This window comes from Panthera leo, chromosome B4 (genome assembly GCF_018350215.1).
Source record: "Panthera leo isolate Ple1 chromosome B4, P.leo_Ple1_pat1.1, whole genome shotgun sequence".
Lineage (NCBI taxonomy): Eukaryota > Metazoa > Chordata > Mammalia > Carnivora > Felidae > Panthera > Panthera leo.
The window spans coordinates 35,480,406-35,495,037 of record NC_056685.1 but is presented as its reverse complement, the minus strand read 5'-3'; the positions used below and the strand labels follow the sequence as shown (position 1 = coordinate 35,495,037).

At 44.8% G+C, this 14,632-nt stretch overlaps 1 protein-coding gene across 1 annotated transcript in view; it reads right to left on the bottom strand.

Moving 5' to 3' along the window:
• The window catches only part of CACNA2D4 (calcium voltage-gated channel auxiliary subunit alpha2delta 4), a 112,391-nt gene that overhangs the window by 78,235 nt on the left and 19,524 nt on the right, over positions 1 to 14,632 (bottom strand). The window contains exons 7-16 of the mRNA XM_042945420.1: positions 10,033 to 10,093; positions 9,223 to 9,373; positions 7,406 to 7,480; positions 6,406 to 6,495; positions 6,183 to 6,296; positions 5,628 to 5,706; positions 4,012 to 4,145; positions 2,133 to 2,210; positions 1,278 to 1,358; positions 628 to 702 (exon numbers count right to left, since the gene is read on the bottom strand). Coding sequence (XP_042801354.1) covers positions 628 to 702; positions 1,278 to 1,358; positions 2,133 to 2,210; positions 4,012 to 4,145; positions 5,628 to 5,706; positions 6,183 to 6,296; positions 6,406 to 6,495; positions 7,406 to 7,480; positions 9,223 to 9,373; positions 10,033 to 10,093 — 938 coding nt within the window. The remainder of the gene's footprint in view (positions 1 to 627; positions 703 to 1,277; positions 1,359 to 2,132; positions 2,211 to 4,011; positions 4,146 to 5,627; positions 5,707 to 6,182; positions 6,297 to 6,405; positions 6,496 to 7,405; positions 7,481 to 9,222; positions 9,374 to 10,032; positions 10,094 to 14,632) is intronic.

Below are 14,632 nucleotides of genomic sequence, written 5' to 3'. Positions count from 1 at the left end.
ATCAGGGAGCCCCTAGCCCTGAAGGCAGAACTTTTAGATAGAATGATGCAACTTTTTTGGTCATCAGTTGTTCTGTTGAATGCATGTGAAAATGTTCCCAGCCCCATGCATCAGGATGGAGCAAGCTAGGAAGGAGGCAGGAGTGCTAAGGAACATATCATCCCAAGACAAACTCTGGGGAGCCTCAGCTTTACTGCCCCTCCCCCCCACCTCTCATGAGACTCTTCCCTTGCCATTCTTATTGTTAACTCAGTGTTCACACCCCCTTGAGGAGGGGGCAGTCCCTGGAGTTCTGCTGATACCACTGTAAGACTCCAAGAGGAGTGTGGAGCAACTGAGGCAGTGACAGGAATGTAAGTGGAAGCTTGTCCTTCAGGGAAAACTGCACATTTCATTATATGCTTTCTGGACTGTTCATTAATCAGTTCACCTATTTTTTTGTTTTGTCTTTCCTGCTAGATTACAAACAGTTTGAAGACGGAAACCATGACTTAAATTTTTTTTCTTATATTATCCATTGGGTTCTTAAATGGAGCCCAATGTGTGTTCATTGTTTTAACTGATTTTATGAACTGTCCCCAAATCCCATATAGTTAAGATCCCAATGCAAGTAAGATCTGTACCTACCAGGGGTCGGAGGTCAGGATGTGAGAGAATGTAGCCATTGTTAGTGTTCAAAAAGGCATATCCATGCACTCCGAGCTGCCAAAACAACAGGGATTGAGGGGCGTCAGACCTGTTGTTTGGGCTGGAGAACTGGAGTTGGGTGAGGGTTGGATTGCAGGACTATTAAAGATGGCAGCTCACAGCAGTGAGTTTTTCAAATAAGAATATAACTGAGCCAGCGTCATGCTTCTAGCCATTGATTCTGAATTCCTTTCTAAGTTTTAGTGTTTGTAGCAGCCACAATAATGCATATCATTACTCAGCCTCTTCCCCATCACATGCTCTATCTAGGTGCTTTGATGATTTAATCTCATTTTTTCCCCAAACAGGACTGCATGGCATGGAGGAGCAGATTGAAAACTGAGGCACCAGGAAGGGAAAGAACTTTCTGAAGCCCACAGAGCAAGTCAGAGCTGGTGGTGACACAGGGTCCCAGAAATCCAAACCACTGCCACCAGGCTCAGTGCCTGCACTTCTCTGTGGGGTGGGATTGAGGGGCCCCATCCCAACTCTGGGCTTGGCTGCAATGCCTGCAGAAAGACTCCTGAGCCTGGTAGCACAGCCCCCAGGGAGCCTGTGACCCCCGACTCAGGCATCTGATCCAGGCTCACCTTGTACCGGGGTGCCAGTTTCATCAGCTCTCTCAGGGCCACATCAGAGCCCACCACACCCAGAAGAATGCCATGGGATCGCTGGAAAGAAAAATACCTGGTTCAGGGGGAGGCCAGGCTTCCCTGTGCACAGGGCTGGACTGGACCCTTGGCCTTCCCAGAACCTGGAAGATATAAGCCACTTCCTTATATGACCCTTCCTCTGCAGTTGGATTTTAGGCTGAGCTCTCTGGAATAAAAATCTAGAACCTACCGGAAGAGGCCCCAGGAGAAATCTCAGCTGCAGGGAAGATTAATTTCCAGTATTAATATTTAAAAGAAATACAAAGTTGAATAAAATATTAATTTTCATAGCAGAGGCTGAGTATCAGAATCTGAAGGACCATAATCTATGGATGCTTTGAATACACAAGGCCTATAAGGAAACATTTTCTGACCAGATAGAGGATGGAAGGTTCTAGAAAGTCCTTTACCAGAGGCCTTTACAAATTAGAGGCTGTCCAAACTGGTAGGCTAAGTGTTGTTTTGCCAGAAGGTTGGCAGGTGACTTTTCTAGCCTTATATCCTCAGGACAGTGGTCCCACGTGCAGAGAAATAAGACAACCCCAAAATGACTAAGCAGAATCAAGGGGTGAGTTTGGGAAGTATGGACCCCACTCCACCTCCCACCCTCACTCCCCTCCCAACCAAGAGATTCTGATATAAATGGTTGGGCAAAGGGCTTGGAATCTGAATATAAAACCCTTCTGAGGTGGTTCTGATGCCCATCCAATCAAGAACCATTGGTCTAATGATGCCAGCCAGGGACCCCAACTTTTAAAATCTGCTGGAACTTCTCAGAGAGCAGCCACTCACCGTTTCATTCTTCTTGCTGAAGACTGGCATGGCCACAGTGGTGAGGAGCATCAAGCTCTGTGCCTGTGAAGTGAATAACTGCCAGGGAGGAAAGAGCAAAGGACAGAGATCTCAGAGTCCATAGTGTGGAGGACCCACAGTCACCAATGTCAACTATCGCTGAAGTTGATAGTTGACATTCAACTATCGCTGAAGCCACCTTCGAACAGGAAGACGAAACCACAAGTGAGGTTCCCCTTCTCTGCAAAAGGAGAGCTGGCAGAAATGATGAAGGAGAGAGGCAGGCTGGAGAGGGGACCAGGCCAGTGTTTCTTAGCAACGATAGTCCTAAACCAGGACAAGTGTCAAAACCCCAGAGCCCACAACCCAGCTCCCAAACATGCTCATGAAGTACTCTTGTCTTGGCCATGCCAACGATGAGCATGAACCATGGAAGGGGCACATCACACACATGCCCAGAAATCTCTGCTATGGATCCAAATGACAGCCCAGGGCAGTTAAGAGGGAGAAGGACATTGACACAGAGCCACCCACAAACACAAGCACATGCATGCGGAAGCATAGCTCAAGGGCAGGCGTAGTTGTAGCTGACCTTAGGGTCATGGTGTAGTTGTAGCTGACCTCAGGGTCACTCCCAACACACATGGGACAGACCCACAACCTCTTCCTCACTCAGAACACCAGAGCCACATCATTCCACACCTCCCAAATGGCCCTCCTCCCTGACTGCCTCATCTCATTGTGCAGCCTCCTTCAGCCTCCTTGGAAGGGGCTCTGCACAAGCACCCCACTTTATCATGAAGATAGGTCCTCACAGGTGGCATGCACAGGTATGTTTAATATGTGTGATTTTCATCAGGATCAACCAAAGGAGGGTGCTGAGCCATGGAAGTCTATAGTATACTTTCTTGGAGAATGAATAACTTTTAAAAAATTGAATATATTTGACATATAATATTGTGTAAACTTATGGTGTTGCTTTGATACATTTACATATTGTCACATGATTGCCATTGTAGTGATGTTATTTACATTACATAATTATAGTAAGATATTATCTATATTCATTATACTATGCATAGATCATTAACCATCAAGTCTCTTCCCCTTCCTCATCTGATTTTTCACTTTAGAGTTTGGAAGTAAGGTTTTCTGAAAGTGAGTAGTTTCAGTTAACTAATGTTTTAGTAGCTACTGGAACCAGGAGGACCCTGGGGTTGACCAAGGGGATGCAAGAAGCAGCCTGGGTCCCTGATGACCAGGAAGCTCCTCATCAGCTCTGGGATGCCACCTCTAAAGTTCTTTTACATGAGAGAGAACTACACTTTTCTCTTATTTAAGCCACTATGTTCAGGTCTCTCTCAATCCCAGTCTGAGACTTTACCACTGAAGCAGGTGGCTATGTATGTGATATGATTTGAGAAGTGCCAGGAAGGTCCCTCTTGCCCCCACACATCTCATCTACTTTGGCTATCTATTCCTTTGTGTAAATCACTGCAACCCACAGGCAGTCTCTGAAAGTGCAGGAAGGGGAGCACCTGATGAAGCCATAGTATCTTGAATTACTGGTTGGCTACCTTTCTTCCTGAAACAGGTAGGAGAGAAGAACAATGAGGGAGGTGAGGACAATGGGAAGAAGGGAGGCACAAGTCTGGAGAAAAGGGGTTCTATCCATGGAGAATAGCCTTGGGCATGTCTGCTCATGGGGTTTCTGGGCCTCTGGGGGTAGCATACAGACAATGGGTCTTCTAGTGGGCTGAAGGTATTCACCCCTTCATGCCATCTCCTGAGGAGGTGCTCTGCTCACCCCTCTCCTGACCCAGGAAGTTACCTATTACTCCCTGGGGCCCCTAACTCTGGAGCAGGGTCAGGCCCCCACCTTGCTGTCCATGTAGGCTTCTGTCCAGGTGATGTCATGGTCATGGTTGATGACCATGGGGCGGCTGAGCACGTGCAGGTACTCCATAACGTTCTCCTGTGCATCTGCCAGTGTGGAGATCTGTGTATAGTAGCCTGGCAGAGGAAAGGGTTGTGTGGTTATGAAAAGCTGGGGGTTCAACTTGGAATCACTCTGCAGGGCCCACAAATGCTCCCCCAGCTGCTCTCAGCTTACAGGTTGGGCTCTCATTGGGAGCTGCCCTGGGCCACAGGGAACTACTTCCCCCAAGGTTGTGTCCTTTCCCGCAGGCAGCTGGAGGCCAGTGGTGCTGCCTTAATCTGGGAGAACTGTGGGGGGACCTCTCAGTCCAGAAATGCCACAGGAGCAGCAGGGGCCTTGTGGCTCTTTTTCCCTCTCACGATTATGCCCTCCTCACTTCCTTACAGGGTCATCTCCCAAGAGCACCCCCTCCTGCAGGCAGCTCTGTATTTGGGTCCAGTCTAAGACAGTAGCTTGGTGTCCCCTAACCCCCCTATCTCTGACTAGTGTCCTTCCTTGTTTACAGGGAGGGGTGCTATAGACTTTTGGTTGTAGCCACAGTGATATTTAAAAGAGCAAATGGCTTATAAGGCTCTGAATGCCTTAGTACATGTTTACCTGTCTGGTCTCATTGTGCATCACTCCCCACAAAACATTCATTCCACCCTCCAGAAAGTGAAACTGCTTTCCATTCCCAGCATGCTCTTATCTCAGACCCTTTGAACATGATCTTCACTCTCTCTGGAACACTCTTTAATGCTCTCTATGTTGGCTGACTCCTACCATTATCTATATCTCAGCATGGACACTTCTTCCTTTAGGAGGCCCTCCCTGCCACCTTCAAATGGGGGAAGTGCCTCTCCCATCACTCTCCCAGCCCCTGTAAGGTCTGTGCCCCTCTGCCCTTACAGTTTATATCACCACTGATGGCTGATTTGTCTGTTTGCTCTGCCGGACAGCAACAAGAGCAAGACTGAGTCCATCCTGACCACAATTTGGAAACTTTGCCAGGCACGACAGTACATTCTCAATAAACTTTGGTCGAATCAATAGGGACCAAGTTGGCATTGCACAGCCCAGATCTTTGGCTCTGGCCAGAGACAGATGAGGACTGCACCCAAAACATTATTCTAAAGAAAATGATGACCCTCTGCTTTGTCTAGAAGCAGAACCAGAGTAAATGGACTTAATCTGCAACAAGAGGAATGGAGGCTAGACATCAGAAAGAACTGACATTTAAACTGTGGGTCTCACCCCTGCATCACTCTGTCTGTATTATGATTCATACAGGCTTTATTTGAAGAGAGAATTTTCTCTTCTGCAAACACTGGACAGATGACCTCTCAGTTTCATTTCAGGTGACTTTATAAGTTAGAGTCCTGCAGGGGTAATCATGTATTTACTCAAGTTTTCCTGGGGCAATCTACATTTTGTCTAGCTTTTTCCAAGTTAGAAGGAGGGGCAGATACTGTTATCTTGACACAGTACCTCTGTAAGGCCCCAATACAGGAGCCATGGCTCAGAACCTCCGACGACTGGGTGCAGGCTGCAAGCAGCTCTGCTCACACACCACCTACCTTTGTTGTTGCATGCAATCCACTTCATGCGGTCAGCAAAAGTCACTTCTCTTCCAATCAGATAAGTGAAAACTCGAACCTAATCCACAAGACACAGATGCACTCAGCAGACATAGATCCTGGCCATAAGTAGTGTTAATATTATTTATGTGAGTCTTGGATGTCAGGTCAAGCATTTTGCTGACTTTGAATTCTCCACTCTCATCCTTTTGACCAGAAAGGACCCTGAGGCCTAGGCAGCAATGGGACTTGCCAGGACCATGGTAATGTGAGCCAGGTATAGCGTGGAGGGTCACAGCCTGACAGTTTTCATCTGAACACCACATCTGGTCTCTCACCCAGAACTCTCTCTCACATGAGTCCTCTGTGCCTAGGGTCACCAAAATTTTGGAACACCAATCTGGGACATTTACTAATGTGTCTAATGGAGCAGGACATTTGAACTCAGGGAAGGCCTGGTTTTTCTGGGCACCACTGGTTATCCTATGCAGGCAGTAAGAGAACGCTTCCCTTGGCCCCTTCCCCTGCCCCCTTGACCTCCACCAGAAGGGTAACCTTGCGGTCAGGCCAGTTGTACTTCTCAAATACTGGCTCATAGTCTTCCACAGCCCCATCGGTGATCAGCATGATGGCCTGGTTGCAGAGGCTTCCTTGCCGGGCCTCTTGGAACTGTGTGAGGAAAGGACAGGTAACATGACTGCAGCCCAACTGTCCCCCCCACACCTCCACCCCGTCTCCTAACCCTTTACTCTCCTGGAGCTTCACCAGGTGTCGGTACCTGCTTCAGGATCTGGAAGGCTTCAGTCAAGGCTTGGTTCACGACCCCCACACCCTTGACCATCAGCTCATCTACCAGCTGTTTGAAATGCTATCATGGGTAAGAAATTAGAGGAGAGTCAGTGGATTGATGGCCAAGGAACCTTCATCTGTGGTCTTAATTTCAGAGGCTGTTTAGAGCTATTTGCCCAGAACATGACTACAGGATCCATCTCTTCATGATCCAGCTAATTTCATGGCTGGACCCTACAACAGATGTTTCTTAAATGCCCCCAAGATAAACAGAAAGAGTGCAAGTGGCTAGGTGCAAACACATCTCCACTACTGGAAGGAAATGCCAAGTGTGAGCCCATCCAGAGCAGGGAGGACAGTTCAGGCAGACCTGCTGGGAACCAATGCCCAGATCCCCAGCATCCTCAGCACCCAGACCTACATAACCCAATGGTGAGCATTTCACAGAAGAAACCATGGAGGCCGCCAGGGGCTCCAGTGTCCAACCCGAGGCTGGGATTCAAGAAGAAGCCAAACTCAAATTCTCCAGTCACAGAAAGAAGGATCTGTGACCTGCAAACTTTTCTTTTCAAAAAAGTTACCACATCCTCTCCTCCTTGGCCTTTGAGAAAGACTCAATCCAATGGGTTTGAACTTCTCTTCCTTTTGGGGAAGTTCTTCATGAGGACTGATACAGTGGAAAGACCCACAGAGGAGGCAAAGAGGGAAACTGAGTCATGGATAATCCACAGAGTGAAAAAGCAGTTCTGAATAAGTGAGATTTCCTTTGGATGGGAGGTCTCTCTTTGCTCACTATTCTGATAAGCAGGCAGCATATTTATGAGGCAATTTCTTGGGGGTATTTACATGGGTAACTGCTTTTCCCTCTTTCCAAGTGCCATGGGAATAAGTAAAGGGGGCCGTCAGGAAGTCTGTTCAGGTGACTGCCTACCATCCTAATCAAGCAGGGGTTCAGAAGCATCAGGCACTCACCTATGGTGGACACTCACCTCGCGATTGTCCCGATCTGCCTGGACAAGGATCCCTTTAAAACAAGGCTCGATGTAATGGATGTAGTCACTGTACTGTAGTTGCAGAGGGCAGAGGGGACAGAACAGATAGGATCAGTTTGGAAGCTCAGGAAACTCACAGGCTAACTTGGCACCTGTGTAATATTATCTTGGAGTACCCTATGCTTCTGGCAGTTTTCCTGAGTAGAGAGAAGGGGGTACAGAGAACAGTGGGGCTTTAACTCTAAAAATTCTCCTCAAATCCTGGTCTTGGTCTTCTCAGGTGGCTGAGTGATGTCCATCTCCTAGAATACACAGAGAATCTGAAGGCACTGAGAGAATTCCTTTGGTCTCCACCCTTAGGACAAGACAAAGTGCCTTCCACAAGAATCCCAGAGCCTTCTAGTTCTTCTATGTTCTGACCCCTCCCCAATGCCTGGGTATAGGGATTAGGAACTGAATTCTTTTACCTTTTGTCTTGCATTTATGATCAAGATCCTCTAGCTGTCAACAGGGAATGGGAAGGGGGGAAATGAATTACTACTGCCCTCTTTTTCTTAATCTCTCCATTTCCCTATAGTTAGAATTCAAATCTTGAAGATGTCTTTAATCTACTTCTGTTTAAATACAAGAGGGAGAGAAAGGGAGATGATGGTGACATGGTGGTAGGAGTGCAGGCAGGTTCTAGGGCAAGTGCTGGGGTGTTCTTGGGGAATGTAGGGAACAAATGTTTCTCCTGCCTCTCCTCCCCAAAAGCAGGAGAAGGGTTGGGAGAGAGGTGGGGCAGGCTCTGCAGGAGGAGCACATTCCCACTCTTGTGGAGGACTGAGGCCTGTCCTTGTAACTGTCCTGTCACTGCTGCAGGTCATGTCTAGGGATGGAAAGGTGGTGGAGTTGGGGAGGGTGAGGTCCAGGGGTGGTGTGGGTGGGTAAATGATGCAGGCCTCAGGGGAGCAATTCAGAGATGGGGGAGGGGCCCTTCTTATGCCTCCAGGATGAACATTTTGAAGTTAGACCATTTTGCCTTGGTATTTCTTTACTAGATATATAAATTCCATTGAAGACAAGCATTTTCAGCAATGTGACAGGATGATGGGGAAAGCTTTGGATCAGGTAGCCTTCAAATTGATGCCCCCAAGGTGGCAGTCAACTCTGCCTCCTTGGAGGGCTGAACTGGTCTGCTCTTTCATTGCATTGAAAGCATTCTTCTGACTTGTTATCTTCACATTTCTTTCTGCTTCATCCCTCTCCTTCATTATTTTTCTAGGACAGGAAGACCTATCCTGTCTAGAGCTATCCTCAGGAAGATTTGCCATGCAAGCAGGACCAAGGTCTGCTGGTCCCTTTCTAGCTCCCACTACCTACATTCCCCTTCTCCTAATGTCTGGATTTGGTGGGATGAAGGAGATGGGGGACTGGGAATGTAAAAAGCAAGAGCGCAGGGCTCACTCATCCTAAGCATAATGGAGAGGCTGTTCCAGTGATGGGTACCAGTCAAGAGCACATGGATGGGGGTGAGTTAAGTATCTGCTCAGGGCAAGTGTCTCTTAATTTTTATTCTCAGACTCATCTGAGAAATTGATGAAATCTGTGGAATCAGAAAAGTGGATGCACACATTTTACACACAATTTCAGAAACTCTGTGGATCGCTTAAAGCCCATCCTTGGTCCAGCTTAGGTTAGAAGCCCCAGCTTCAGAGAAGAGAATCATTCTACAGTGCGAAGCATCAAGTGATTGTACGTATAGGTCATTCTAGTGCAGGCAGAAAGGGTTTTTTTCTGGGGAGAGCTATTCTAGAATAGGAAGGCACATTTACCGCAATGATATTAACAAAATCATTCTCCCCCAGTGTGTCCAAGATGGTGGAGATGGTGTGCTTGGCGATAGTCATCCGCAGCCCCTTCATGCTGCCACTCGTATCCACTACAATCACTATGTCCTTGGGAGAAGTAGCAGCTTGTATATACCTTTAACAGAAAGAAAGCACAGGCCAATAATGGGAAAACTAAAGCCAGAACAGCCACCCAACTGAATCTCTTGTTATTTCTATTCAGATTGTGGCCCAGGTGTACCCAAGGTTCAGGGCAATGATCCATCAATGCTAGCTTTTTTCATGTCCCATAACCACCCAGCACAGTTCTAAAGCCATTTTGGGGTCAAAAGTTGGGACTGTGCTCATCTAATGGACCTATCAGGTGGGAAGAAGGTTCAGTCCCGGTGGTAACCCTTGTCCTTTTTGTTTTGGACCAGCCAGGGTCCTGGAGGGACAGGCAGCAGGAAGGGAGAAAGCTGGATTTCACCCTCAGATTCCATTACAAATCTGCCAGAGGAGGGGTGTGAAGGGAGGGGAGAGTCTGGCAGAGGGTTGATTTGGAGACAGCTCAATGTGCTGGAAGGAGGTTTGGGGTAAGAAAGACAAATGTGATGAGTCCTAGAGCAAGGGCAGCTGCAGAGAAGGGAAATACAGCTGGCAACTCTTCCTGCTTTTGCATTGGGTTCAGGTTCTACACACCTGAGGCCCTTGGCTGGTGGTGGGGGTAGGGCAGTGACTGGAGGAGAACTGGGCAGAACCCAAAGGTTATATGAGAGATACCAGCACCAGACACCATTCCCCTGGAGCTCTTACCAGCCACGATTTCTGCAGTCAAAGGCAATGACTCCATTCTCATCAGGCGTCCATTTGATACCTGGGGAAATAAGGGCTGGTTCTTTTACCAGCTCAATAAAGAGCACTCAGTAAAGAGCACAGAATGTCCAGTTTGGCCACCCCCAAGGCAGGGCCAGCAGTGGACCTGGACAGCAGGTGTGGGACCACTAGATCACACCCTGTAAACTGAGGCAGCAGGCAAGGAGGAAGGGCAACTTACGGAGGGATACCTACCACCAACACTGCCCAGACCCAGAGTTGGGGTTACTTTCACAGGCCCCCCCAAAATGTGATACCTGGGACCCATTTGTGACTGAACCTCACATCAAGTTGTAGAAGGGGAAGCTTGAAGGAGGTATGACAGTTAACATCCACTACCATCAGCAAAACATGGACAGAGCGATAAACAGACAGGTACTCTGTTCTCTAGCTCACCCGCTTTACTCAGCTTAATTAAGATCGCTGGGAGAAGTGATTTGGCTATAAGACTGTAAGTTCCTTGAAGTCAGGGATTCCAGGGCCTAGTATAGTGTCTAACATAGTACCTAGCAGAGTTGATGCTCAATAAATGTTTGTTACTTGAATGAAAAATGAATGAATGAGTACGAAAGGTCTTACCTTGAGCACTCACAGAATGCTTTTGTCTTATTCATCTGATCAAAAACTTGGATAAATGTACACAAAGCACAGATAGCACTGACATGATCAATGATAGAATCTCTTTTGAAAGATTTTAATGGTTGGGAATAGTGAGTTCAAAATAAGGAGATTAAAAATAACAGGTGAAAGTGTAGTTGGTTATGTTTGGGCTACAAAAAAGGTTGTGTCAGTATCACGAATGTCTAGAAGCTCCAAGGGATCATCCTTTTCCATAACAGTTAGACTTCAGATGAGGTACACCCTCTGAAGCATTGCTTGTCTCAAAGGTAGGAGATGTTTTCAGTGATCATGCCCCCAAAACCAAACAAGTGAAAGCCGAGTTCCAAGAGTGAGAGGCAGGGGCCCAGGCAGCCAGGAGCCAAGGCCTGGAAGGAAGAAACAGGACCAGAGCATGGTGGGAGCTTGAGTAACAATGGCTCTTATGTAGACCTGAAGGCAGCTGTGAGAAGTAGGGTCTTCCAAAGGACACATTCCTATAGCAGCAGCACAGGTGTGGGGAATCTGATCCTTAGAACAATAATGAGGAGGAGAAACTGTGTCTAAGGTTCTCAGTTCTGAACCAAAACCTTGGAAGAGCGGTTTAGTGGTCCTGGTGGGGGTACCCTCAACTCCAAGAAGAAACAGAAGTGGTCCTCTTGGGGGAAGCTTGACTCTTGAAATGGTGTGGCCTCACAGGTAAAGATTACCAAAAACACAAGAAACAGGCAGTGTGAGTGAGAGGCAGCAGAAGCAAGAACCATCAGCTGTATCCTCCCAAGGATTACAGGTATTGAAACTACCAAATACAAAGTAGAAGATGGCTATGTTGGAGAAATCATCAGGAAGAATAAATAACAAGAAGTGATTAGGAACAAAGAAACAGCCTTAAGAATATGGAACATTTTTCTAAATGTTGAAAAAAATGTATAATGGATTATGCAGAGGTCTGCATAAGAAAAAATCCATGCATTTGAAAGATTCCCCCAGAGACTAGAATGAGAAGGTCTAATATATATCTGGCTGGGGCTGTAGAAAGAGAAAAGGGAGAGTGCGAGGAAAGAAAATGGTCACAGAACTGATGTTGGCAAATGCTCTAGGACTGAGAAACAGTCTGAATCCATAGATCTAGAAAGCACAGCATATCCCAAGCAGGATAAATAAGATATCCACATGTAGACACATAGTAGTGAAACTGCATAACTCCGAGGGCGAATACATACATACGTACATACATACATACATACCTTGAAAACAGCCAGAAAAGCGAGAATGCTTACAAAGGAACAGCAGTTAAATTGATAGCAGATTTTCACAACATCAATGGAAGTCAGAAAACAGTAGAAACACAGTTTTAAGGTGTTGAGAGAAAATAATTGCGAATTTAGAAATGCATTCCCAGCCAAACAATCATTAAAGAATACAACAGTTTTGATAGAGAACAACAGTGTTGTTTTCTGAAATCTGCTTGGGGGTTTCTAGTTCCTCTGTGCTATTTCTCAGGGGTGTGTCATCAAATGTAGGCTTAGTCACTCCTCTCCAAAAAAAAAAAAAAAAAAAAAAAAAAAAGACTTGGCCTTTTCTGTTTAAATGAGATGACAACAGGAAATGATTTGTGTAACTCCTAAGAACAAAAAAGGATGAATTAAAAAGCAAAACAAAAAAGTGGGGATAAAATAAAGCGGTTATAGATAAACAAAGCAGGAGCAATTTACCACCAAGAGACCCACCAGAAAGGAACTTCTGACATTTACTTCAAGAAGGAAAAGGATCTTGAAAAGACAGCTTGGGATGCATGAAGGAATGGTGGGCAAATAAAATAGTAAACAAAGAGTCCATTCCAAATAGGCATGTCTGTCTCAACAGCATAGTATCTAATTTGTGGGGATCAAAAAAGGGATATATTACATGACAATAGAATGGAAGCCAAGGTGGGAGAAGTGGACGTAAGCACGAGTCCTAAAGCTCTTTTGTGACTGGAGGAAGAGTAAAAATATTATTTACTTTTAACATCATGTGTTAAGTATGCCTGATAAAATTTCAGGGGTAATTACTAAAAGAAACAGAAGGATAAGTTCTAAACTGATAGAAAAATAGAGAAGTAATGAGAGAAGGAGATATTTATCAAAAATGCCAATCTCTGAAAAAGACAAACAAAGAGGAAAGAGGAAACATAAAAATAGAAGGACCAATAAAAATTTTAAGTATCATATAATAGCATGTTTACAAATTTCAATACAATAAATGTAAACAAGTTTAACTTGCCAACCAGTAAAAGACATTGTCAGTCTGGATAAAAATTGAAAAGCTATGAGCTATTTTCAAGACATATGATTAAAGGAAAATGACATAGATGGTTGGAAGTAAAAGGAGGTAAAAAATATGTATTACCCAAATACTAACCAAGAGCAAACTGGTATCACTCTGTGGATATGAGACAAAATAGATTTATAACAAAAAGTGTCAAAGGAGCTAAAGAGAGTCAAGCAGACATAAACAGCAAAGAAATAGAAAATTTAAACAATACAATTAACAAGCTTGATTACCAACATATGCAGAATTTTTCATCCAACAATTAGAGCACACATATTCTTCTCAAGCACATATGGAATACTTATAAAGTTTGATGACGTACTTGATGGCATCTCAACTAACTTCACATAAATCAGTACCACATATGGCATGTTTTCTGAATGCAAATAAATTGAATTAGAAATTTATAATAAAAAGATAAGTATATATGGAGAAACAGGAACACTCTTGCACTGGTGGTGGGAATGCAAACTGGTGCAGCCACTCTGGAAAACAGTGTGGAGTTTCCTCAAAAAATTAAAAATAGATCTACCCTAGGACCCAATAGCACTGCTAGGAATTTACCTAAGGGATACAGGAGTACTGATGCATAGGGGCACTTGTACCCCAATGTTTATAGCAGCACTTTCAACAATAGCCAAATTATAGAAAGAGCCTAAATGTCCATCAACTGATGAATGGGTAAATAAATTGTGGTTTATATACACAATGGAATACTACTTGGCAATGAGAAAGAATGAAATATGGCCTTTTGTAGCAACATGGATGGAAGTGGAGAGTGTTATGCTAAGTGAAATAAGTCATACAGAGAAAGACAGATACCATATGTTTTCACTCATATGTGGATCCTGAGAAACTTAACAGAAGACCATGGGGGAGGGGAAGGAAAAAAAAAATTAGAGAGGGAGGGAGCCAAACCATAAGAGACTCTTAAAAACTGAGAACGATCTGAGGGTTGATGGGGGGTGGGAGGGAGGGGAGGGTGGGTGATGGGTACTGAGGAGGGCATATTTTGGGATGAGCACTGGGTGTTGTATGGAAACCAATTTGACAATAAATTTCATATTTAAAAAAGATAAGTATAAAATACTTACATATTTAGAAATTTTATAAATTAAAATAAATTTTATATTATATATATAGAGAGAGACAGAATCCCAAATAAGCTCCATGCTAAGTATGGAGCCTGACATGGAGCTTGATCCCATGATCCCATGATCATGACCTGAGCTGAAATTGAGAGTGGAATGCTCAACTGACTGAGCCACACAGGCACCCCTATAATACGCTTTTAAATAACTAAAAGATCAAAGAATAAATCACAAGGAAATTTAACAATATTTAGAAGCAAATGATAATTTAAACTCTACCATAAAACCAAAAACACAGGCAATAACTTCTGTGTATGAGAGGACACAATCAATAGAGTGAAAAGAGAACCACAGAATGGAAGATATCTGCAAATTATTTATCTGATAAGAGGTTAATATCTACCAAATATAAAGAACTACAACTAAAGAACAACAAAAGCAAACAATCCAATTCAAAAATAGGCAAAGGACTTGAATAGACATTTTTCCAAAGAAGACACACAATGGCCAATAAGCAGGTGGGAAGATGCTCACCATCC